General features: G+C 39.7%; 1 protein-coding gene across 1 annotated transcript in view; it reads right to left on the bottom strand.

Annotated features, from left to right (window-relative positions):
* Positions 1–200: 200 nt before the first annotated feature.
* The window catches only part of GALNT12 (polypeptide N-acetylgalactosaminyltransferase 12), a 49,782-nt gene continuing 22,950 nt past the window's right edge, over positions 201–27,032 (bottom strand). The window contains exons 6-10 of the mRNA XM_074893210.1: positions 22,520–22,696; positions 19,779–19,910; positions 11,453–11,566; positions 4,599–4,754; positions 201–1,956 (exon numbers count right to left, since the gene is read on the bottom strand). Coding sequence (XP_074749311.1) covers positions 1,819–1,956; positions 4,599–4,754; positions 11,453–11,566; positions 19,779–19,910; positions 22,520–22,696 — 717 coding nt within the window. The 3' untranslated portion in view covers positions 201–1,818. The remainder of the gene's footprint in view (positions 1,957–4,598; positions 4,755–11,452; positions 11,567–19,778; positions 19,911–22,519; positions 22,697–27,032) is intronic.

Below are 27,032 nucleotides of genomic sequence, written 5' to 3'. Positions count from 1 at the left end.
TGACTCCACAAAGTGCACACCACTGCTGCTAACAGGTGTACAGAAGCATTACTGAGTTCAGGAAAGGAAAGTTGAGAGACCGTAAAATAAAGCTGTCTTCTCCCAGGTGCTGCAGGGATCAGAGCCTAAGAGATCAGAGCAATGATTAAAACCACTGACCGCAAGAAAAAAAAATAGTTGTAAACACAGTTCCCACTCTACCGAATTACAAAATATTTTATTAATTCTAACATCAATTTCATCAGTCCATCCCACAGAGACAAAACTGTAAAGGTGCTCACAAAAACATTCTATCTACACATGGGTTTAGAAAGACCTCTGAAGAACCTACATACGCATCTCCTACAGGCAGAAACCCAGTCCCACACCCTAATCATATAAATAGGTATGCCAAAATGGCATGAGCTTATGAGAATTCAAAGAAAAGGCTGTACATTTTTAATAGAAAACATGAACAAAGGCAAATAACAAAACACATCCAAAAGTAATCGAAACAGATGCCAAGACTTCTGAGGGGGAAAAGGTTGAAATTTTCTAAACATAAGCATACCTCTAGCTGATACAGAAAGAAACTTTCCTTATGAGCTGAAACCCTTTTAATCAACATTGTAATGATGATGGTCAATGACAAAATAGATTGCTGTACACACTACTTGTCTGACTGGGTAAGGCAGGTCCCACACCATGGCAGAAAACATCTTGTACGGGTGCAGATTCAACCCCATGTTTTCAATAGGGATGTAAGTGTTGACATGGCCAACTTATCAGAAAAGGAGTCCCAAAATGCAAGTTATACCTGAAAGACAACCCTTTTTGTATTAATATCAGTTGCCTATCATATCAATGAGTTGCAAAAACATTTTTGTTCATATAATCATTTTTACATGAACCATTTAAACTTTTACAATTTAAAGAAAGATACAGTTTCTTAGATTCATTTTCTCTAACTGTAATTTTGAAATTTGTCGAAAGAATTATTGCTGGGTCTGATCTTGCAAGTTTATGAATGTTGAAAATCCACATCACGTTAAAGTAAGTTGTGCAGTCTGGGACACAGTCACATAGCTAGATCCATGTGAACCTAAATAACTTTTCCCAGAGCATCACCTTTAAATATCGTTGTCTTATTTAAGATGAGAAAATCCCCATTTTACTCCAAAACCAGACTTAAGCATGATTAGAAACTCGTCAAGTGCCATGAGCATCTAAAATTGTCACAACATTTAATGTATAGTATTGTCAAGCATGTGCAATCTGTATGCATCTAGATTGTTATTTGTGCAAAAACATGCAGACCTACTCTGCCTTCATGTGCAAATCCACACAGTGAGGGTTTTGTAGTCACTTAGGGCAGAATCTGGCCTACGCTTACTTTCTTGGTATTTAAAAGACAAGAAGAATTATTAACTAGTATCTGTTAAAAGGCCCAACTGCAGAATGTTTTAGTAGAAAAATAAACATTTTAAGTTATTGGCAGATAACATTAGTGCAATTATTTTGACTGCCTTACTTTCACACAGTAGATTAAAAAATATAGTCACTTGTGTAAAGAAACTAAGACACTTCAGAAGCAGTTATGTAGCTGCCAAAGAGAGAAAAGGAGCAGATTCTGTAGCATGATATAACCACTGGACCTACTTTACGTAGCTCTCAATGCTTAGTGCCTTTTAATGCTCCAGAAAATGAAATCCAAGGCTTGTAAACTAATTACAGTTCTTTCCATACAAAAATATATCACTTATGTGATTTTCAAAAGGCTAACTGCTGACTAGAAAGAGCTCATTTTCATATTCAGCTATATCCTAGATGACATCTCGATCAACTTCTTTCTTTGAAGAACCATTTTTGGTAGTCCGAGTTGGTACACGGTCGTAACAATGGTGCTGGGTTACCATTGTAAGCATTTGACTCTGCTTGTACGCACTTCTGGGTTTGTAGATGAAACAAGGTACCATCCTACAAAAGACATAAATAATTTTTGCTTTTCAGGTCCTAAAAATTACAGGCATATCACTGTGTTTTAAAAGTAACAGAAAACATTCATAACAAATAAATACCACACATATCCTTTTCATGAGGCCATGCAGTGAAGCCAAAATGCCTAATTTGAGGATCTCTGAAACTTTATCAGAAGACCCTACTTTTAAACTTACATTAGCATTGCTTTAGAGTGATCAGTGTCTTAACGTCTAAGCCCGTAAAGGATGTGCTAACTTTATTCACTTTCATTGCCTTTTGTTACTGCACCAGAATATAGTCAGAGAAGATCAAAGCCAAGTACAGGCATTACCCAAATTCATCAACTTATTACACATCCTGCAAGTAAAATGTAACTATTGTTAGGCAAGTGTAGATGTTGGATATATTTTTAGAAAAAAAAAAAAAAAAAATTCCCCTTTCTTGACAGGGTTTAGTTTTAGTGGAAAAGGCAAAAGTATTTAAGCATGCCCCTTGCCTGCAGATATGTGAGGAGTTAGCTTGCCTTGCCAGAAGACAGCACAGCTGCCTGAGAGGTGTAAGGTCTGACAGGCCCCCACATTCAGACTCCCTAAAGAATACATTTTGAGGCCTCAGGCCCTCCTATTATGGGAGTCTCCAAGAACATTTCATATCCAGTTCACGACACTTGCTCCAATCCAGGAGCACTGACAACTAGGATAGCAAGCTGCAAGAAGGCAGCATAGCCAGCTGTGGAGAACTGCCCTGCTCTGAGACCGTTCCTTTGGCCCGGGTGACACTCCCACATGTAACCATTTCCAAAGCCTCTGGCAGCTTCCAAAGAAAAATGCCCTGTTTCTGAGCATAACCCTGACTCCTTTGAAAGTCTGCTCCTTCCGTCGTCAGGAGTGTCGCACTAATTGTGCCTTGAGCCGCAGCCCCTGATGTCCAGCAGTGTGTGCTTGCTCACGGGTTTGCTGACAGACTTAGCTGCTGAATGACTTTCCCATTTCTGTCATGATAATTCAAATTTTTGAGTGGACTAATCAGTATCGTATCTGCCTCACTCGTTTTTCACTCAGTGCCCGTAAGAACTTAATTCTTGCCAAGCTGCTGGGAAGGCTGTTCAAATCTTTGATTATGCTACATCCATAAGGACAGCTTTTCCATTGTCTGACACTTCTCCACACAAAGCAAGAGAAATGCGGTACTGACATCTCACCCATCACTTGCCTTGAAAGGTGGGGACTGGTGATTCTGATTTAATGCAAAAAGAAGAGGAGGAATCAGAGCAGAGCAGTACATTCAAATCACAGAGACACAAATTCATCATGAGAAAGAAAGAGGATGTATTATCTGAAACTTTGGGAATTATTTTAAAAATTAATGGTTAGGAATGCAGTGGAAACACATGTTACAAAACTGTGTTTTCTCAATTATTTCCTGAAGTGACTGAGGGTCACTCAATATATGTCATCTTAGGGATTAATGCATACGACCTTGAAAAATTTTGTTAAATGTCAGCATTAAAAATGAAATGTCATTTATAAAGTCAGCCTTTTAAATATTTTGTTTTACTCAGTAATATCACTGTGAACTTCAGTCTGGACTAGATTTAGTGAATGGACAATAGTTCTCACATTCTTCTGTAGAATTTACTCTGCCATCTATCACTGGTGGTAGTATCTAAGCATGAAATTTGTCAACCATGGAGCCTCTAAAAGTTTAGATGCATTATGCAGACACATTATGTAAATATACCATTTTGATATATTATGTGACCTTTTCCTTTAACCAAATAATAACACTCCAGAACCTGACCAAGGCCATCATTTTTCATCCAATTTATTTTCTCTCAGGCATCCCAGGAACTCCTTCAGAGATCAAAAACTACTGAACACAAGGTTTTCTAAGATCACATGTTATGTTTATTAAATATACTCCATACTTCTCACCCTTTGGGGTGTAGGCATTAAGGCTGAAGAAGAGAGGCACAGATCGGCTGAGACCCCACAGCCAGTAAGATGTGTCCTGTGTAGGGGCAGGAGTAGGGTGGAAGGTATTTTTTGATGGTGCATCAAATTACACAACTGCACATTACATTGCAGAAAAGCTCAGGGAGCAGTTCTGGTGCTCACGGGGAGGGTCATGAGAGATGGTTTGCAGAGCAGAAGCAGCTGCTCAAAAGCAGGGAAGAGTGTAAAGTAATGGTGGTATGAATACCGGGAAATAAAAGAAGTCAATGAAAGGAGAGCAGAAGTAGGCCAGCCATGAGACTGGCTTGGGAAGGGGTATATGGACGCACCTCAGTTCTCAGGAGAAGACAGTAGGGGTGAGATGTGAGAGAGAACTAAGCAGCTCGCAAAAAGTGCTAGATGCGGACAGGGCAAAGAGAGACCTCTGCCAACCTTCCCAACCCCTCTGAGGTTAAGAAGGGCACTTCCCTTCATCTCATCTTCCTATTCTTTATGACTGACATACTCTTCATGTATGCACTGCTTCTACCTGGTTCTATGTTCAGATATTAAAAACCAAGATATTTCTCCCAGAGATCTATGCAGGTGCCTGCATGATGTGTAGGCAGTAAGAAGAAAAAACCTCAACAATTCTTCCACCCACTCTCACAAATAACCAAACCAAAACCAAGCAGACACACATACCTCTCTAAAAACAAACTTCTGGTTTTCAGGAACACTGTGGACATTTTCTTGACACAAGTACATTGTCAGGTAGTCGGTCCCTGAATCGACTGCTGCACAGACTTCTGGCTGTCGGGTGTTGTAACGTATTTCATTATGGGATGTGTACTCAAAAAACTGCAAACCCAAGAGAAGAAACAAAGGACAACAGTCATTTCATATGTACACAAAGTATTTATAAAGGAGGATATACTAAGATACTATAATTAAGTTCACATATTAAAGTTGCTGTCGTGGAGAGAAATTCTGCCAAAAATATTCAAGGAGCCTTAATTTCTGCTGTTTGCTTACTATTTTACAAAAATCAATCTCTCCACAACACTGCTTTACTCTGGTAGCACTTAAAAATGTATGAAATGTTGAATAAATGTCCTGGAAAACAGACATTCCAGCATGAAATAACTTACAAAATTCGACTGTAATATTCTACTTTCACATTCTAGATCATCCTTAAAAATAGGATGGAAAACAGTTTGTAGCCTGACATTATGCCTTCTTAATTCAGTTGTCACAAAACAATGTTACTTTTAATTAAGGAGTTGCTCACTGCATAGTTCAAATGCAATTTGGTCAAGGTTCATTTCCAGTTACAAAATACTCAGGATGCATGGTGATTAGCATTTTATTATATAACATTTTAAGATACTATTTGAAGCAGATCAGCTACAGCTGCTTTTAAACATGAACAGAACTTTATTAAAGACAATTTACTGGCTTTGCTTGTTGTATAATACTCTACAGAGGTGTTCTGAACATGCTCTAAAATGTCTTGGCTTCCATAGCAATTATGGTTGAAGACTTCCTTAACATTTTTGTATTTATCATGGACATTTGCCAAATTTTGGACTTCATTAAAGAGTAGCAGAGTTTGAGAGCTGTTTGTGTTCAGCACACTTGTAAATAATTTAGATGACTACAGTGCATGGATGTGTGTTTAGATCTGATTTAGGTTCTACTCAGTAGAGGAGAACTTTACACACGTCAAAAAATTGCTTGTTACCAATACTACAGCTGCATTAGCGGAAACCAATCAAAGGATGAGTGAGAGAAGGAATCCTCTTTTATTTTGTTTCACCCCTGGAGAAAGAGACTGTAAGGCCATGTGAAGCGGGCTGTACCAATTCAGAAATATTGTATATACTTGAACTTACCACAAAACCATCCTTAACAATCACCAAGGCTAATTATCCTTGAAAGAGAAACTGCAAATGGGGTTTTAATGTAAACAAGACCATGTGATTACAAAGTCTGCAGTCATCCATTTCCAGGTGTAAGAGCTCTGATCTAGATTACGCTGATGGTCGTTGTTTCATGAAATCTGTCCCTGCTTTTATCACAATCAGGAATTTCTCTGCTGAGGTGGCTGTCGCAGCCAAACACAGACCAGTGCTGTCCACTGCATCAGCCTGTAGAGCTTCATGGCCTTTTTTTTTTTTTTTTTCTCCTGTCAGTGGTGCAAGTGACTGACCCCCCCAGAATTAACCTGTTTGACGCCATTCATTTGTGGTAAGCTGCAAAGGGAAGTGAGTGCTTCAAGAAAGCTACTTCAAGTCTACCTGCCGACCTAATACCCAGGAGACCCCGATTTCCCCTTGAAACCTAGTGCTAGGACCTGTTCCTATGAGGTAGGCTGCACTACCTTTACGACATTTGCTTTATGCCAGAAATGTCTCATAATCAACAGAAGTCAATTGTGATAATACTGGCCCAATTTTTTTTTTAAATTACTATTATTTTTTACCCTAATAGGCAGGGGCTATTCCCTGGGTCTTCAGGCTTTAGTTCCCAGGTTCAGTATCTGATTGGCATGTGGAAAGCCTGCTACTTTGGGCACCACAGTGAGCTACAAGGGCACTCATTTTAAGCCTACAACTCATGAATAACGAAAATGCTTCACTCCTGCTCGTTTGTGTCTGGATGGATAGTTTTTTACAGCTGCCACTTTTACAAGTCCACGTTTAGAGCCTTACTCATTAGTGGATTTATTAGATATAATAACTCTTTTCAGCAATTCATATTCAGCATCAGTGAAAGCCTGCAAGCTGCTGATTGTATGAGGTGCATCAAGGGTAGATGGAGCAGCTACTAGGTCAGAGCGCTCCTTACTACTGATGTCCTTCCGGAATGGCCTCTCAAAGACTTGCAACAGATTTTGGAAGAGAAGAGCAAGTAAAATGGTTAATTTCCAGATAACATTAAGGATTGCGGTTACAGTATTAGCAACCAAGCCCTCCTGCCTCCTTGCCCAATGAACATTATACAGTTCTTTACCCTATACTGCTTTAAATGGAATAAATACTTCAGGCTTTGGGCTTTTTCAAGCTCCGGTAATACATGATATAAAGCTCTTCCTCCTGAAAAAGTGAATAGTGTTCTTTCCTTGCCCAGTGGCTTATGTGGACAGAAAGGAAGCATTTTCAAACTGATTCATGGCCCAGTAACTAGTAGCCTTACTGCCTTTCTGTCCTTCAGAGAACCAGTAGATTCCCTTAAGTGCTACTGAGAAACTTGATAAGGCCTTTTATCCGGTGCCTACCATTTCTGAGCAATCTATGGGAATCTGAGCAATCCCAGCTGCATCAGTGCTCTGTGGTATGAGAGATGGAGGCAGATTTTGGATACCTCACCAGACCCTAAAAAACACCGTCATCCCTCTCTGTGCCTGGCTACTGCTCTTCTGCCTGCAGGAAGAAGTTTGCACTTGATGGGTAGAACCAGCAGAGAGGCTATACTAAGTCTGATACCCCTTTCGCAGAAAACCCAATGGCTTTGCTAAACTTTTGTCTCTCCCTATTTGCCTCAAATCTATCAGTTGCAAATGGGAATATTGGGGGGTACTGTCAGACAAAGCAGGCTGCTTAGTGCCTTCCCATCTTCTTACCATACCAGGTTGGCTTGCTGCCATCACACATTGGTGCCCTCTGTACCACTTCCCAGCCATAACAAGAAGGTCAATGGACTTTATGGGTGTTGAATTTCAAAGCCTTTCATTCTCATCTACTGGGGCAGACACTTCCACAAAACATCAGCAGCCTGAGGTACAAGCACCAACTAGCCAATATTTTGCATATTTTCTGCCTCTCTTCCATACACACTCAGCTCCTATCACAGTCATATCCTCACCTTCTTGCTATAATGGAACATACTAATTTTAAACAACCCACAGTTAGTTTTCTTACGGCTGACACAAAAGCAACTCAAAAGGACTAAAGGGTACCCTCTCACTTTGGCCATGGATTCAAGGAAAAATAGCAGCAAATTATCAGGGACCTTAGTTTTCTGAGAGTGGTTTTACTTACTGAGACATAAAATGGGAGCAGGTGCTGGCCTTTATAGATAATCGAGAGCACAGAGCTCTCTCCTCTCGACACAGTGAACACAGAGGTCACTCTCAGCGGAGAATTGCTTCCAGTGAAAAGAGCTTTTGCAGTTGTCCTCTACATAAACAGCCACCTGCCACTAGCATACCATGCCAGAGGATGGATGTACTGGAGTGTAAGACCAGTGGCTGACCAAGTTAACCTTCATTAACGTTAAATCCTATCAAGATGTTTTTGGAGAATAACTTTACTGAGCTGTACTCTTGAGGATAAACTTTATTCCTTGATACCATGAGACAGTGTGAATGTGCAGCAGGGAGTACTATTTGAGGAAGAAAGTGATGAATGCTGGAACAAAACTTGCAACAGGAGGAAGGGATGAGACAACTAGAGGATTAAAAACGGGAGCTAGCCAGGAAAGAAGAAAGGCACGTGAAAAGGTGCAAAACATAACCTAGTGTAGGTAGTTACTGGTGAGGGGAGAGACAGAGCAAGGGAATTACAGAAAGACTGGGAGCCAGCCAGCATGGAAAATAAAGTGTTAAATAGCATGGAGTAGAGAAACTGGAGCTCTCTGTGACATGTGGTGCAGGACAGGAATGGGAGTGAAGCTTTGTAATGAGGGTTTGCTGCTAAAGCTGTAGAGCTTGGGATTAGGATGGCAGATTCCTTCCCAAGGGCAAAACAGAAGTTAAAGGCTGCCTGTTGTCAGCAAACATCTGTGAAACTGTGTGGTGAAGTGCCTTGCTCTCCTTAGCGTTGATATAACTAGAGGATGACCAGCCTTGTCACCATCAGTTCCATCAGCTGACAGTGGGGGATGTACATGTGGGAGATTGGACTGTTTCAGTCCTGCCACTGTCACCTGCCAACTGAGCTAAGGAATTCACACCACCAGCCTGTTACCTTTTAAGAACGACTGTCAAAAGGGACAGGAGATGGGAAGGAAATGGAGACAAATATCTTGCTGGTAGGTTTCACAGCTATTTGTGAGCCAGAAGAAGGAGGTGCAAATTCAGCAATCCTGACTTCCATTTCCCATCTCACTTGTGCTTCTATGTCTTGTCTTATTTTAGCTTCCCTCTGTTCCCTCACCCACAGCTCTTCCTGCTGTCCACTCTTCTTGCAACTACTACCTGTCACCCCTACCCATGCCCCCATTTGCCAACTAGTATCCCTGCCCCCATTTGCCAACTGGTATCTCTGCCCCCACATTCAGTCCCCCTGCCCCTTTCCACTAAAGGGGTCTCCAGTGATTCTGCTTGTTTCACACTCCCTTCCTGTAGCTCCTAACTGCTCCTTCCTCTGTCACACATTCCCTGCTCCTTGTCTGTTGCCCTACCTCTGTCCCAAACTACTTCTGCCCTCTGTCACCTTGGCCCCCTTTCACTTGCTCCCATGTCAGCCATCCCATGCCTTGTGCCCATATCACTAATATTGTTTTGCCCACTTCCTGTGTTTGGCCTTCCCTCCTCAGGCTCTGTAATTCTCTTGTGTCATCTCATATTTTCTTTTATCGGTTTATATTGCAGTCTGGTAGTTTCTCCATTTCTCCTTCCTCCTGCTGCCTGGATGTCAGCAGAGGGAGCACTAATTGCACAGCTCCAAGAGCATCACAGCTCTCAGTTGAGTGCCTGCTATTGCAGGTATGCAGAGACATAACAGTATTAATATCCAGTGATGTGGTATCTTTGCAGTAAATTCAGTTAATCTTTTAGTGCTACCTAAACAAAGGATAACTGTAAAAATGTCATCTCATGAGAATTCATCTCTGAATTGTACTCCTCTTTCGTTTTCACCTTTTATTCTATGTCATTATTTTTTCTTGGTGGAAGGGATAAAATTTAAATAAACTTTTTTGCTCAGAGCAATACAAAAAGATTCAACCCCTCTCCTCTCTGTAATCTGTAATGCAAGGAAAAAAAAAATCTATAAATACCTTTCGCATGTGAGCATGTAATCCCATACATGAAATACTTCTTAATCTACAAAACCAATCAACTCTTCCTCATAAGAAAGTGGCTTAACTAGGTTATCTGATTACGAACTTATCATCTATATAGGTGTATAGAAGTATGCTTTACTTGGGCATGGAGCTGAACTGAGGGGGTAAAATGGGTTGGTGTGGTACGGCTTAGCATTCTTGACATACATCTGTCAATACCAAGAACTTTGGCTTTTATGACACAAGATTCTCCTCCTGCCCTTCAGGACAGAAACATTAGAAAAGTTAAGACATAAACTAATAAATAATACTAACTAACAGTTCTAATACTTAAGACAATAAACTTGCTATCAGAAACAAATCTACTTTCTTTTAAGATCCAAAGCACAGTGCTCAGGCTGTTGTTTTCCTTTTCTCATGTAAAATGCAATTCATATTAGAAGCTTTCTCCTCAATACAGATTTGGTTTTCACTCCTGAAGCTTTTATATTTTTTTAAAGCAGGATTCAGAAAAAGAACAGATACACTGCTTATATGCCACATCTCTGGTTCATTTCCAAACTTGTTTTTCCTTTCCTAATTGAATGTTTGGATTAATTTCCTTAAAAAAAACCTAGTCAAGCCACCCAAACTGTCACACAGTTATGCACTTACTCTCAACAAGACCCTGCATATTTCTTCACCCCTACAACTAGGGGCATGCCATATAGTCTAATCTGTCTTAGAAGCCAAAAAATCAAGCTAGACAAGTACATGTTACATGTCACACATCAAACACCAAACCTCAATTCTAGAAGGTGGCCACTCAAAACCATGCAGAACAGCCATTATAGATTGGCACATGGTGCCCCAAACACTTTTACCACAGCGTTACGCAGACAGCTTTATGGCTATCATAACTAAACACTGCTGCACACAGTTTCAATCAGCATGGAGAAAGATAGCAGCAAGCATTTTCAACTTCAGAAGTCAAAACCAAGAGAACAAGAATGAAAGTATTAGAGGGGATCCCTGCTCTCCAGGATTGTGGATCCCAAGCCCAGGAGGACATTTCTGTAGAGTGGAGTACAGGGGAAAATGACATCCAAAAACCTCTTGCGCAGTTAGACAAGCACCAAGAGGAAGAGGCACGATGACAGAGACAGGCTAGGTGATGTTTGCAATCTTATTAAGGGCTTTGGAGATGTGGACAGACAAAAGCCCAGAGATGTGCTGGTCTGCCCAAGACCAGCTGGAGGTGAGTGAACACTGGCCTATAAGCACTACAGCTGCACTGCTGTGCTATTAACCCCTGCTAATGAGCTCTGCGGAAAGGTATAATTAAGGTATGCATGAGTTCCCTGGTCTGGGTAGACACATCTTTAGAATGAAGAAAATCTAACCTGAAGATATATCAAAGTTAAAAGCATTCAGTGCAAGAACCAAAAGTAGATCTAAGATCACCTTGCTGTGACAACATATTCTCTCAGCCCTACTGCAATGCCTTTACCATACTTTTTTACATTACAACCACAGCGTTAGTCAAAATGAAAATAAAAAATGAATCTTACCTGATTTTGTCCCATGCCATGACACGGGTATAGTATGATCCTGTGTCCAGTTACTTGATGTTCATTTGCAGGGTTATAATCAAAACAGAAGTTTGCCATTCCTCTATTCTTCAGCTAATCAAAACAAAATAATATTTTAAAGTATTAATCCAAAGTAAGGAAGGTATACTCTAGTCACTTTACACCCATCCTGCTGGGCTGTGAGGTTTGTATCTCAGAGCTGGTGCAAATTAATGGGAATAGATCAAATGGATCCAATGGCAACATCTCTCTGACTAATGTGAAGTAAAACTGTTGGAACCATCCTGACCCTGGGCATTAAAGCAGCCAGACACAATGGCTTCCCTTAGAAGTGACACCATGTTCCAGTGTATTTGCAGATGAAGTAGACAGGAACTATGAAAAGCTATGCTGAAACCCAAAGAGCGAGCAATTCATGCAGAACAAGAGTGTCTGCCATGTCTTTCCCCCAGCCCAGGATCTACTTGTTCAATTTTCTTATGAAAAGAAGACTACATACTTTTCTCACTTCATCAAATGGGAGATATAAGAAGGATTAGTTTTTGAAAGGACTCCAGTACCCTCTTGAGGTTGAAAAGCAGACAGATTTTAAGACCAGAAATCATGAAAGTGGGCAAGATGTATCTTTGGAATGAGATACTAGGTGTGATATTAAACACTCTTTACTAGAGTTACTTATCTCTGACAGAATAGGTGCATAACTTTTAGATTAAATTTTAAAATATTGTTAGCTGGTTTTAAAAACATCAGGCTAATTAACAAGGATTTGCATTTAAGTATCCAGGAGGCAAAAGTAACTGAAAGTAAGTTAAGCAACGCCATAACAATTACTGACTCCTAGTATTAGCCACTTAACCAAATTTAAAATTACACAGAGCCAAACAGGTTCTGTAAACATAGGTTCAAGCTGAATGTCCCCATTAGGGAGTGTAATTATATCACAGACAAAAAGAATAAACAGAGTAAATCTCAGAAGAGTTACTCAGCAAGGTGTGATTTCACCGCTCTTCCCCAGTCACGATAATTGTATCCTCAGTTCTTAATGTGGAGAATGAACGGACACGAAGGGATTGCAGAAGGCTAAAACCAAACAAACAAGACAAACCTCACAGGACCCACCACAGAGCAAACCACACAAGCTGGAAAATTAAATACTTGTGTTCTACATATATTTTGCTTTCCCAACTTCTACTTTTATTGCTAGCTGACGTCTTCTTTCCACTGCTTTGTGCCCACTCCTGCTGAAAGACAGCCAAAATCTCAGTGCTCTGCACGCCTGGGCTGCCAGCCCAAGGCAACAGCAATACACTGGGGGGCTGGGGAGGACCACCGAGCCGCCACAGCTTGGGGCCCCTTGCAGGGCTCCTGGAGCTGTGAGGCTCTCCTGTCGGAGCCAAATGTATAAATGTAGGACTGAAGCTCTACCCTTACCGGCTTTGCCTCTTAATTCCTCTTTGAACATGTTTCCACTATGCATTTGGTGTAATTTTTCAGTACTGGATAAACTAGCATCTGAATTTGGTGTATGATAAAATTCATCTTTAGTTTTAGTGCCCAAGTTTACCAGAAGCAAAAGAAACCCCTGGGCACCCTCTCTGTAAGTGCTGCTTGGCTTGATGGGAACTCACTAGATCACTGTACCCCTCCTCGAGCTGTCAGAAGAAAACATTTTGTTTATCTTCATAGCACTAGGCAAGAAATACACTTATAAAAACAGGAAGGAAAAGTATCTTTTACAAATTATTTTTAACAGTACCAAGGAACTACATAAACCAAACAATAAGCTTCTCATATTTCTACATTCTACATCAAGAAATGTCAACTTAAAGTCATAACCACTTAAAAATGGTAATTGTATCTCTAAAAACGTAAATTGGTTTTGGTTGTTGTCAGCAACTGTCCTCAGGATCAGAGGGTCTCTCATTAGTATGTTTAATAACGTATGACTTTGCCTGACTGTCTGATGGCTCCAAGGGAAGATAAACGCAGCAAAGCCCTTATCCGTGGTGCCCTTTCAGACAACCCAACGCCTCTGCCACCACTCCAAGCGTGTGCTCTTTGCTGTCAGCCCCCAGCACATGCTCAAGCATGTGCTCCCTTTTGTGGCCTGGAATTTTAAATAATCTATTTTAAAATGCCGTGCACCTCCAGAACTACGGTAACTCCTACGCATGTTATGCAATGGCCAAATACAGACAACAAAACGAAAGCTGTGTAAAAGATTACTAACTTAAGCTTCATTCCAGATAGTTCAAAACTGAGCCTGTACTCCCAGGATGCTACCACGTATGTTCTCTCATTTTTCTCTTTCACGCATAAATGCTTGTGATACGTGCAGACATATTCCTAAACGTACACAGTCCATATTTCAAACTGGTTCTTCTAGTTTGTTTTACACCCAACACTTCATCAGGAAGCCTAATAAATATTGAAGACCAAGTTTGTGGGAATAGTGCATACTAAGCTGTTAAATAACCCGATTTGAAATGACAAAGATTTGAAAATAATCAGATTTGAAAATCTGACCAGAGCACCATTTATGCAAAAAAATAGTAAAATCTATCCTCTGTTCCAAAGCAGAAAAAAGTATGAGAGAATTTGTGACAGTAATATTTTTCATTTGTTGAATGAGAATACACTGTTTAAGTTCCTTTTATGTGCAACAGCTCTATCAAAACAGTAATCATCCATTCATTTCTGAAGCTACCTTTGTTCCCATATCCACCATAAACAAGTCATGCAATAAGAACAAAATTTTCTCCGTGACTTACCTTAATTCTTTTGCAGAATGCTGCATTAGAGAAACAGAAGCAAGAGAAAATGTTGATCACCTTGCCATTAAAACTCATAGTTCAGTTCTAAAAAGTTCTGCCAGGATTATTGGCTGTGTCTTTCTACAACATTTGCCTCCTATTGAAACACTTCAGGTGTACTCTACAATGCCACTTAGTTAACACTCTGTTTGGAGGCTGTGACAAGTAACAAACAGCAACTACAGAGATATTTGCCTCAGACCTTTATCCCTTACTGCTTGGAGAAATTTAAATCTGTTCTTTCCTAACATCTGGACACAATACAGATGGCATTCTGTAAATAAATCTTCGTTTTGGGTTTTTTTTAAGATAAAATCCATTTCATGTAACTGTATGCAAAGCATCAACAACAGATTTTTGACATTAAAACTTCATTACATTAGTTGATAAATACAGCCAGTGGAGCACAGCCAACCTTTCTCTTCATCCACAAAATAGATCAGAATCCTCTTTATTCTGCTACAGTGGCATTGGTGCTGATGCATTAGTATATGGGCAGATGATACTGTAGGACACAGTAAGATGTGAATTTGTAGCAAACCAATGGCTTCATGGCACTGACCAGGTGTAAGCTTTTACCTCAAAGGTAATCCAAGCAGTCACAGGGAATGATTTTACTGAGCGTCTGCCATTTCACACCACCCTTTTTCAAAAAAAGATTGTGAATATCCTCAGATTTCTGTTAACTTCTTAAGTGCAATGCTGAAATGGGTATGGAACACTGATGACTAAGATCCTTTGAAGGAATTGATGATAAGACACTGCTGTTGGAATTTAGTTGCTCACCCCAGGAAGTCCAGATCTCTCTGGGAGGCTCAAGAACATACAAGCACATGTCTCAAGTGATGGTGTGTTCACTTGAGATTAATATCAAACACTTGAATTTCTCCCACTTTCTTTAAAAATGTCTGTCTCAAGCTTTCAGAGGCTGTACAGCCAGCGGAGTGGTGCACCTTTTCCTGTGATGGGCACAAGATCTCCAGGTCTAGTCAGCCATAACCTTAGGTACCAATTCAATCTCAAGTGGCAGCTCTACAGATTGTATTATAATGTAGTTTTAGAGGTATACCCTACACAAGTCTGTTTTGGAGCCTGATACCTGTGAGAACTTGTAAGACAAGACATGAAATAGTCTTTTTGATTACATAAGCCACATAGCTAAGATGTCTTCTTCTGTAAGCCTGTCCATATATCATCTATTACTTAGATAATTTACAGAATGGTCTCTTTCATATCACAGCAAAACAAAATTCTTCATAGTTTTAAAGGCTTAAAATCTTTCTTTCTGATTTTTTTTTAAGGTTATATCTGGTCTAAATTAAAAGAAAATTATGACTAAGCATTGAGAAATTCTTGGGCGAAAATGTGGAAGGAAGCTGACAATAGAAAAATTCAAGTTTTTGATCACCCAGCTGATTCAGTTAGTTGCAGATGCCTTTAAGGATAGGTGGTGAAAAGAGCCATCAGCTAGATAGACAAAACAGACATCTATCAGCTTAGCTGCTTCACATTCAGCTGGAAGATCAGCTAGAAACTGAGAAGAACAAAGAAAAACTTCTTGTATCAGAACATAATATGGTGCAACTGCCAAGTGATCAAACTTACATAAAAAGGAAAGATGAAATCCCAGTTGCTGTGACAACACTGTCTTCTAAAAGCAATCTGGATGCCAAGTTCAAAGCCAAATTCACTGACTGACCAGGATCTTTATCTTCAGATATGCACCTTGAGTGCCAGCTATACTTAGTACACCTTAGAGGGGAGAGGAACTCTGACTATTATGCTGCTTTGCAGCCATGCATTTCCACAGCCACCAGTAACACGAAGAGATCACAGTGCTGCCCAGTTCCTGTTCCTTCACCTAGCTGCACAATGCAACAACGTCACAGTACCAATATTAAACACAAGATGGCTCAAAGTCCCTAGTGGTGCCCATATCATCCCTCCCCAGGGCAGCCAAAATCTGTAAGCAGGGCTAGTCTGGGCTATCTAGGCAGGCAGTCTGCACAGTGCAGAGCTGGGGTTCAGGTCTTTTTAAGATTTCACACCCGCTGAAGCACAAGTACAGCATGCTGGTAAAGCGCATATTCAAGGATGGCCAAATCAGATGCTATACCAGAAAAAGAAGGGCATTAGTGCTCTACACAAGACCCTAAAAGGGATTATTAGCCTTTCCAGAAACACTGATATCTTATTATTTTAACCCACTATATGCCTACCAGCTCCTCTCCTACCATTAAAAAAAAAAAAAAAAAAAAATCGAAGTCAAAATGTTTAGTTCATGTCCCACACAAAGTTCCAAAGCTACGTGCAGCCCAAGGACCAGAAACACGCTGCCTGTACAGCTGTCCAAGGCACTGTATGGCTTAAATATGGCACCTGCTTGAGCCAAGGAAGGAGACAGAATCATACAACCACAGAATGGTTTGGGCTGGAAGGGACCTTTAAAGACCATCTAGTCCAACCCCCCGGCCATGGGCAGGGACATCTTCCATTTGATCAGGTTCCTCAAAGTCCTGTCCAACCTGACCTTGAGCACCTGTTCTAATGCCCTACCATCATCATTGTAAAAAATTTCTTCCTTATATCTATATATATAGATGTAAGATAGACCATGCCTATGGCCCCTACCATGGCAGCTGAGGTGTCCTGAGAAGAAATTTAATGCACTCTCATTCAGAGCTCTCGGAGCTTCTAGCTCACCTTGTTTTAATATGCCACTGCACAAAACGGTACTAGGAGCTCAGATGGGAAGTCAGATTAACCTCTCCAAATTTTCTTTGCTCTTTCATTAAAATAGTGAATAGGGACTTACAATGTACTCCTACAAAAACGCTATGCAAGAAAGGGAATAGCCCTTGACGTTGTGGCAATTTAAGTTGTCCATGCAGTTATCCTTTTATCTAATGCTGCTATCTCATAGAGCAATTTGAGTGTTTTCCAAAATTTTGTCTCATAATGGCCTCTGTAGCCTTAACGTTTGAAATTTTATGTTTTGAACTTCACTCCACTGTTCCAGTACCAGTACTTTTATGGACAGAATCTGACTTAAGTTAAAAAAAAAAAATTATGAACGAGAACACTCATGACACTGATAGTACCACTTCTTAAAGTATGATTTTGTTCAGAATACTGAGTGAAATCAGTATTGTGGCATTCCAGATTTATTGATGCTATATGATTTTAGTATAAAGGGTACTAATTTTACTAGTAAGGAGATGCATTTCCCCCATTTCCAGGCCTCAGGCAGTTTATAAGAATGCAAACATAGCTCAGGCAAAAATATTCAGAATTCTGTATGTTTAAATCAAGTTTTAGGCAGCTAACCTTTTAGACAACCAAGTTCAGTACAGACAGTAAAACTTTATGTATCAGGAGAAAAATTTTAGCACAAGTATCTAATTGACAGTGCATGGCACTGAGTGCTGCTCAATAATTCTCGCATTTATTTCAGTAACATATGGCTGACCTACAGGTAATCTTAGACTTTTCAACTTCAGTGTAAAGATTTTCAAGGGAGGGAGAAACCCCCATATCCCTTGCAATCTCTTTGAACAATTAAATAAGCTCACACTAAACTGAGCTGTTAACAAAGGCGACACTTTTAAACAGAGTATTTTTGTGAACCAAAAAAGCACTACACAGCTAAGGCAGAAGTAAAGAACATGATCAATGATTCATTGAAGTTAGCAGATGGGACTCAATATCCACAAATCAGTAGGTGTCATTTTTGCACTGTCACTTTCTTGAAGTATAACTCTACTTTAATCACATTTTAAATTCTTTGTGCCAAAAAAAAAATGGTGTATTCTTATTATACTCACAACTACATGACAGCATTTAAGAATTGTTTTTAGAGAAATATATAGAGCACACTTAAATTACACTGTAGATACCTCAAGCAGCTCTGAACATGAATTATTATTTCTAGGTATTGTCAACACCTTTCCTGAGGATGACACGTGCAGTTAAATCATGAAAGAAACTGCAAGTCCCTCCCCCTTCCCAGGAGGCTGAAGCACTATTATTGCCACCAGTCTAGGCTTTCTTTTGGAGGGTGAAGGATGGAGGTGGAGGGGACGATAAGGTTACTGAAATGCTCCTGGAAGGTACGTCTTATAATACCTTATTGCTTCAACTGTCTCCGACCTTGTCAGTTAGCGACCTGTCACGAAACAACAAAAAGCGAACCAATGTTGTACCGGGGTCTGGATAATGGCGAATAGTACCTTTCATGCCAATGATCCCACAGTGATACCAACTCAAGTGCAAGCTCCAAGACAAATGGAGGAGGGTGGCTACTCTCTCAGAGGCTCTGAAGGGCTTTGCTGCCAACTGATGCACTCCTATGGGAACTCCTACAGCTACCCCTGGGAAATACAGCTCCCTGTGGGAAACTGCAGCTTTGCCACATTAGGATCTTTTTCATTCAACAGGAAACAAAGCTATTAGGGAAGACTGAGGGGACACATGGTTCCTGTACGTTTTGTATGCCTACAGTGATCAGGTTTTTCCCTCCATTGAAGGAGATCCAGCAGAGACTGAGTAACTGAAGTGCAAATGGCAGCAAGACAAGACTGTTGTGATATGGGCTGGATGCGATGCAGCAGTGTGGGAATGCAGCTTAGCTAGATCTGCTGAGTGATCGATTTACCAGCAAAAATACTTCTAAGTCAATGTGGCATTGGTGATCAGGAAGATTATACATCTGGTAATCAGGAAGGTTTATACATCTTTGCCTGGCAGAAAGGTGCAGTCTTGTCTTCCTAATAAGACACGCAGCAGGTATCTGCTCATTTTTCAGAGGAAGCAGGTATTTGCTGCATCATCTCTGCCTTCACCCCTTCCAAATGAGATTATAGTAATGTGATATACATGGAGCTATAGTTTATATTTATTTGTAAACTACAAATAGCATGGAAAGTCGTCAACTCTTAAAAAAGATTTGATATTGAATCAATGAAAATGGCTCGTGATCCTGTGCTGGTCTAAAGTGACCTCCAGATTAAAAATCAACATGCTAGTTTTGACATGCAGAATCCTATATGATCTAGGAGCACCAGCTCTCTCTCTTGTCATCAGAGCATCATAGTTTTCATCAGATAAAGTGTGCAAACACATATTTTAAAGCACACTCTATTTTCTAGTTGACAACTAAAACCCAGAACATTGTGGTGCTCTCTTTTTTTGCCATGCAACATTTTGACAAATTAAAAAGTCATCCTTTGCTGCCTTCAACACTCCCAAGATGTCACTCGGAAGGTGTAATTCATGTCAACACTACCTGTTCTCCTACCCTTTCACACAACTCCTTTAGAAACAGCATCCCCTACAATAGAGATTCTGATAGAAACCACATTTTAAAGCCTGCCAATTCTAACTGAATTCTATCAAAATCCCAAACTGTTTTCAGCATAAAAATACCTTCAGACTGAGTTAATAGGAGAGAGCTCAGAGAACCACAAGCAGGCCCCTTCTCTGCAGCCACATACCATTCCAAAGAAGCCCGGTCTGTCCTCGGGTACGTGAAGCTCTGGGTACACATTCTCCAAGAACCATTTGAAGTCCTTACATTTCAGTTTCTCTCGAAGGAGTCTCCTTTCTGTCACATCTCCATATGGCTCCTGAAAGACACAAAACAAAAAAAAAAAAAAAAGGAAAAAAAGTATTTTAAAAAACCCAACCAGAACAGATGCTCTCTTTTAAATTATCTGTATACATTATTAGGAACCGTATGCTAGAGCAATGAGTAGGACTTTTAGCCAGGAAAAATCCCCATGTTTGGGTGCTGAATTTGATTTCATTATCCTTACATTGGTTAAATGTTGACTAAAAAGAACTGGAATGATGCACGTAAAACTTTAAAATATTCTAGAAGACAGTTGTCTGAGAAGACTCCCCAAACCTGCAAGTAAGGAAGTCCTTGCATACAGATTGCTGGGAACCTAGAAGGTGTTTTTAAAAATAAAACTTCCTTTAGCTGGATAATTGAAAATCTCAAAGGCAGTGAACGAATCTTGAGAATTTTAAATTATTCCACCATCCATTTACAAATTACCTGTACAGTTTTATACTTAATGGATGAAATTAGTAAAATCTGCTAATGTTTCCTTTGAACTTCATAGTTTTATGGGGTGGAGAGTATGAAATCTTAAAACTCCAGAGAAAAGCTTTCATTGCAGACTTTTCCCTGTCTATAGACTGGAGCAGAGTTCACATCTTTTCACACCTGTCTTCAAAAAAATCTATCTTTATATTGACTAGGGACTTCAGATAGTCAGGCACGAGCTTTGTTTGCAGCCCCCAGATTTTTACAGGTCACTTGACACACTCTTTCATAAAACTACAAATATATTTGCATTTCTCCAAGCTGTGGAAGTATCACTGAAAACACAAAGCAGATATAAAATAGAGGCAGAGATGCCTGCTTGAATAAACAAACAGCATAACATATTAGCTCTGAGGTCTGAACATTAATCTTGAAGCAAAACTTTATAGAATCAAATGCTGCAGCCATAGCATCAATCACTTTTCCATTATGCTATAGAATTGAGTATTTGGATTAGATGAAGTAGAAGGGTCTGAATTTTACTGCTGCAACAAGTGGTTCATAGAGTATTATGGAAACCAGAGTGCATTGGTGGCAGCTTTGACACATGCAAAAAAACCCTGCATGCACTTACATGCTTATACGCACTGCGTTACAACAAGCCAATATGCAAAACTCCCAATACTAACACGCAACTACCCTTTAAATTTCTGTCATCATAGACATCAGCTGCCCAGAACTTCAGAAGAAAAATTGTCAGCATTTATTGTTGTTTTCTCTTTGCATATGACAAGCAGAATCAGCTTGGGGTTGCCTGTGAGCTCCCATCTTCAGATACACAAAATGTGTATTTCTCTCAAAGACAGACTCTAATAATAAAACCTAGATGGCTCTTACGATGTTAAACAATTATTACAAATGCGAGGACCATAATAATCTAATTACCCACTTTAATCCAAAGGAACACGAGATGGAAGCTAACCAAATTCAGCTTCCTCAGTGTCCTCCAGCATCTCTTTTAAAAGCCTAATGGTTTCAAGAGCATTTTTTCCCCTGGCATGTCTGTTGGGATAGGCCACTCAAACATGTGGGGAGCTCCCTGTCCTCCTGCCTGGTCCCTAAGTTCTGGTCCAGTGTAGCTAGAGGTGGGTGCCCAGCAGCCCACCACAGGGCAGCTCTCCCCATGCACAGAACCAGAAAGCTGGCACTCAGAAAACCTTCCGTGCAAAGAGAAACGCCCCGGAAGATTAAGCACCTCCAGAAACAAGCAACAGCAGAGAGTGATTTCTTTTCGGCCTGAATTTTGGACTTTGTGGCAGAGGTTCATTTATTTCTAGACATTGGGAAGATATTTCAGCGTTACTGTCTTCCAGCCTACAGGCCCCTCACAATAAATATATCCAAGCTATGAATTTGCACACAGCTTTATTGTTCTGACCCACTCAATGTTCACAGTATTTATCTCCTGAAAAATTTTGCAAACAAATGATCTTGTAGTTTTTTACCTCACAGAAAATAAAAAACATTATTTTTTTTTTTTTTAAAAACAGAGCTGATACTTCAAACATTTCATTAGGAATATTCTCACCTGAGTTACCAGGACTGATTTTAATTAATCTTTGTAATATTGATTTTGGTGTTTGTTTTTTGTTTTGTTTTTTTAATCAAATGTTGTGCAGCAGTAAATCAAACAGAAAAATCCATTTTGTCTTACATCAGGCCAAAGTTTTACGATTATCACAAGACAGGTAATTTTGCTAAAGATTATTACCATGCTGTCCACTTAAAGATCTACTGTCCATTGAACCTTGTTGATTAGCATTTGTTAACTGTGTGTCTCTTCCGTAATTCTTTATTGATAGAATCCTGTATCAGCTGTTTCAAAGCAGTGCACATTTTAGGTTAAACAGCTCCTCCTGACTTGGGTCACCTTGCTTAACTTTATTCTTTCGTTTATTCATTCATTCATTTAATATTGACACAAACGTGGCCTTCTTCTAGTCTTACAGAATTTCTCACTTTTTCAAAGGAATTAAAAATTAACTATATATACACTTATTCTATGTTTGGGAAAAAGTTTCAGAAGAAATAGACATAAAAAGCACTTCATGTTAAATATGAGCTAAATTAATAGTTATTACACTGAAAACGAACTCTACTGAAATTCCAAGAACTTGAACTCACCAGGCGAGCGTGTGGGTTTCGATGGTAGTAAATTTCTTTATATTCATCCATCCACACTTCAGCTGCACGCACACTATTTGCCAAAGCTTTTGACCGTGAGTAGGGAGCTTGTTTGGGGAAAACGTGACCTACATGTGAGCAAGGGTGGATCTCAAGACTTCCTCCACACTGCCATATCTGAACAAAGAATTGACATTGTGCATCATTAATTTGAATCTTTGCAAGCTGAAGGATGCAGTAACAATAAATCTTTGGAAGGATAATACCTTCTCAAGAACATCACAGCGTACTATAAGCAACACATACAATAATTGATTGTCATTTAATCTCATCAAATAAGACACACTTGTGAACTCAGAGCAAATCACTGGGAGTAACAAGGAGATAACCCCACCTCTGGTTTTATGTGGTGTGCAATTATCCCTTTCTTAGCTTTACTTTCTCTGAAGGCATGATAAGAAATGGTCCACAATATTTCTGCAGGTCAAACTGTGGTCTACAATTCAAGTTATATGGGCATTATCAACAAAAGAGCCATTTTTCTAGTCCAAATTAGCCATACGAATAGCCTCATCAAAGAAACTGGCGACTGATTTCTTAACAGAAACTTACTCTTGTATTCTGCAGGAAAGCTTACTTGATGAACCATGTAAGCTCATCATATTATTGGAGAATGGCAAGTTATGTTTCCATTTCTATGTTCACCATGTCAGAAGAGAGGTATGGGTGCCTGGTCATAAAATATAACTAATCTTTTTCATTGGAAAGCTGGGAAAAGAACCCAAGACCCAATGCACGAAAAGAAAAAGCAAAGTAAATCTGTAACTGACCCATGGTGGTCCAGTCAAGATCAGTGAAACAACCTCTTCTATCTAAACCAATATTCCTACTTGCTGTCAAGAAAAGTACTGGAACCTGAATGTGGAATCGGCAGAACTCATTCTGCCCTCATCCTCATGCCTCTGGCTCTCCAAGTCAGGAAATACATGGCCCTGGAGATAAAGCCCATGAATGACCACCAAGCAGGGACACTAGTCTCAGAACTCTGTAAAAATTTCTGTAATTATTCTCATCTCCTTTGAAAACTGTGGACTTTTGGCAGCTCACCCACACAGCCACTGACTCAAGGTTGATGTAATGAAAGGAAAGCATGGCTAGACATTTTCCATTTAATACTATGCACAATGTGGTAGACAACCTGTTTTGGCTGAAACCTGTTTCCGGTGCCTGAAACAAGGTTTCTGAAATTGTCAGATGGGAGGAAAAGCAGGACACATTGCTGCACTTGAACAGGCTTGAGGCTCTCACCAATAGCTCTGACAGACTTCCCGCACAATTTTTTTTTGAGAACTGGCACTCCAGTGAGCTAATGCCCCTCGTGTATTCAACCATGCATAGGTGGCAGCTCACCTTTCCTTCATAAATGGAGGACAAAGGAAATTAGCTGAGATATGTTTAAGGGGTAGAGAGGTTTACTCCCCAACAACCTTCTTGTATAACAACTACATTTTTAATTACATGTTATTCAAATGAACACACAGCAGGAGTGAAAGCTATGAGGTAGCAAATAAAACTTCTGTACTTAATGACAATAGATCAGGCGAGACTTCTTCTATCTCTCTTCCCGGGACTTTAAGGGATCCAGAAAGTCACTACATATGAAGGCTTTCAGAATACACAAGATGGATGTTGTCTTCAGGCTGGGTTTTTTTGGTTTTGGGGGGGGGGTTTGGTGGTTTGGATTGGGTTGATTCAGGAGTTTTTTTTAAGTTATTTAGGATTTCTGCCAAATTTCTTAATTTAGAAAGTAATGAATGTTGTCTCATTTGATTTGGTTTTGGATAATAATGTCAGACCTTTACATGTGGCACAATACTGTGCTTATAACAAAATTGTAAGCACTCTAACACATATGTTTACTTTTAAAACAAACAGTTGCCTTAAAGGTATAGGTAATTCATTATTAAACTATAGGGAGCACTGGATAAACTTCCTGGATTTTAAATTTCATTTCTTGCTTTTCATGAGAGGTTTCTCTCTTCTTTTTTGTTGCTTTTTGATGAAGCAGTGTATTTGTCATTTGAACAGAAAGATGATTAAAGGAATTATACAAGAACTCTAGAATTCTGTACTGATCTTTTAAACAATTTGCATATTTTTGCATGTAAGTTAGGCTACTGCCATTTTGAAAGCTGCTATGAAACCAGTTATCCACTTTCACTTTAAGATCTCCCTTTTTCAGATTTGTTTCAAAACAATAGCTTTCTTACATTATTTCTATATCCAAGATTACTTTTTTAAAGTGTAAATTATCACACAAGATGTTTGTCAGCCAATATTAAGCACCACTGAAATTCAAGTTTAACAACTTCCATATTTGTTATATTCCATGTAAGCATTTTTTTAATTGATCATTACTGTCTTGATCTGTTTTTAAACAAGAGATGAGGAACAGACCATAAAGACTACTGACATAAAAATGTACAGTTAAGAAGGAAGCACATTCTCCTACTGTCATTATAAAGTCTGATTTAAATGGAGTAAGAGACTGACCATATATCTGTTAAACTGCCGCCAAAAAGAGAATGCCAGAACAGCTGATTTTTCAATAATTAAAATTCTGAATTTCTCTAAAAAAACTGTAAGTTGCTAAGCAATGCTCACTAAATGCTCACTGCTTCTTTCATTGAAAGTTTAGAACTTCTTATCTTCCTATTACAAACAAAAATTAAATATTTTTCAACTAAACAATTCCTCAAAAGGTTTATTTGTTTTTATTTTAATGGAAAACATTTTGACCTCTATATAAAATCAGATACAAATGAACATCCGTAAAATGAAGCAAGGAATTCAATAGAGATACCAAATGCTGAATAAGTGACTCTGGAGAAGATTCTCCCCCAAAACTACTTCAATCTTCTGTAACAGAGAAGCACATTAGATTTCACTTATATTTTGCATGTTCATGTGCATGAAAATACGTTTCTTTACTAGGTCTGGCTACCTCGCAGCTCTCATTATAAAAGCATACTTTTTTCTTCACCGCAAAAAGGAAACAAGGTGACATTCCTTTTTACTTTCACTTTCCTCTTGATGCATGCAGACTATCAATATTTTTTCTTTTCCTTTCAGAGATAGATGGTGGCATTATGAAAAGCTACAGTAAATGTTCAGATCTTGCCTTGGGATCCCTATCCCTGCCAAGGTCTCTGGACAACTGACCTAATGCTGGGTCAATGAAGTAAGAAAAGCTCTATAAGCTCTACCACCTCCATTCTAACATTTTAGAACTCTCTGGAAGAAATAAATACCCAAAAAAAGTATGCTACCTGCAAAACAAAGTCAAACTGCAGAAAAGACTCTGTTCCTGCCCCTCCCTCTGCTGCAATTTTGCTTGCTGGCTTGCGGCTGAACCGCCCAGCGTGGTGCTCATGCACAATCTGCTGGGAGCTGGGTAGACAGAGGAGCCTCCTCAGCTGCATGAACCCATCCTGGCTGCTCCCGACGCAAGACATATTTCCAGATCCGGACAGAAAGAAACAATACAAAAAGATCAGAAAAGAGAGGCAATCAGAGGCATATCATCCAGGCTCATCAACAATGAAATTTCCAACAGAAGAAAGGACTTACCAGTAAATAATTTTGTCTTTTTGCACATGCGTGGTTTCCTCTCATGCTGTGATGGTGGGTTGAAGGACAGACCACAGGTGTAAGAAGCAGTGGTCCCCAGAAATAAACTTACATTGCAGTGCCACTAGCAGGACCAAGAGCAGAGTTGGAAAAAACTATAACCACGTTGCCCTCGCTCCATGTACAGGAGGAGGAAGATGAAAGGGCACATTCTGCATCCCTCAGAAAGAGGAGTTTCAATGCCCATTATGCCCACGAGGTGAAATTTTATCCAGCCAAATAGCATTAAGCAATTTGAAATCAAGGCACATTGACTCGATCCTGCATTCAGCACACAGCCTCCATCTCTCTTAGTCATCATGCTTTTAGCCGAAGTTTTGTCCTTGTTGCTCCTCTCAAAACCACAGAGAATTTTTTCAGTTTATTATAACTGAAGTATGAGAAAGAGGAGGCTTAAGGACAAGTCCTTTCATGTCATCATGGTGGTGTTTTCAGAGATGAGAAGAACAGTGAATTAATTTACAATGTTTTTCAGTATCCCTGCTCCTAATTTTCAGATCTGGCAAGTCTAGAAACCACGGAGACAACAGAATTAACACTGATCTATTCCTCTTGACCTTCTTCAGCACCATGGGCAGCCAGAAGAACACAGTTAAGCAACATCATAGCACTCTGCTCTCTCCCACAGAAACCCTCACCGCAGGAAGCACGAGTACACGGTCTTGAAATCAAATAGAGGAAAGCACGTTGTGCACAATTTGGATCCAAATGCCCAGATCCTACTGGCAATCTGCACTAGTAAAATTAACACATTCAGGCATATCCACTGGCCATTGCACGGTCCGTCCTGCAAAACTGTAGGCCGCCCAGAAGAGAGCCTCTC

The sequence above is a fragment of the Strix uralensis genome, chromosome 1 (assembly GCF_047716275.1).
Source record: "Strix uralensis isolate ZFMK-TIS-50842 chromosome 1, bStrUra1, whole genome shotgun sequence".
Classification (NCBI taxonomy): domain Eukaryota; kingdom Metazoa; phylum Chordata; class Aves; order Strigiformes; family Strigidae; genus Strix; species Strix uralensis.
Note: the sequence above shows the minus strand (reverse complement) of the source record. Positions and strands in the feature narration are given on the sequence as shown.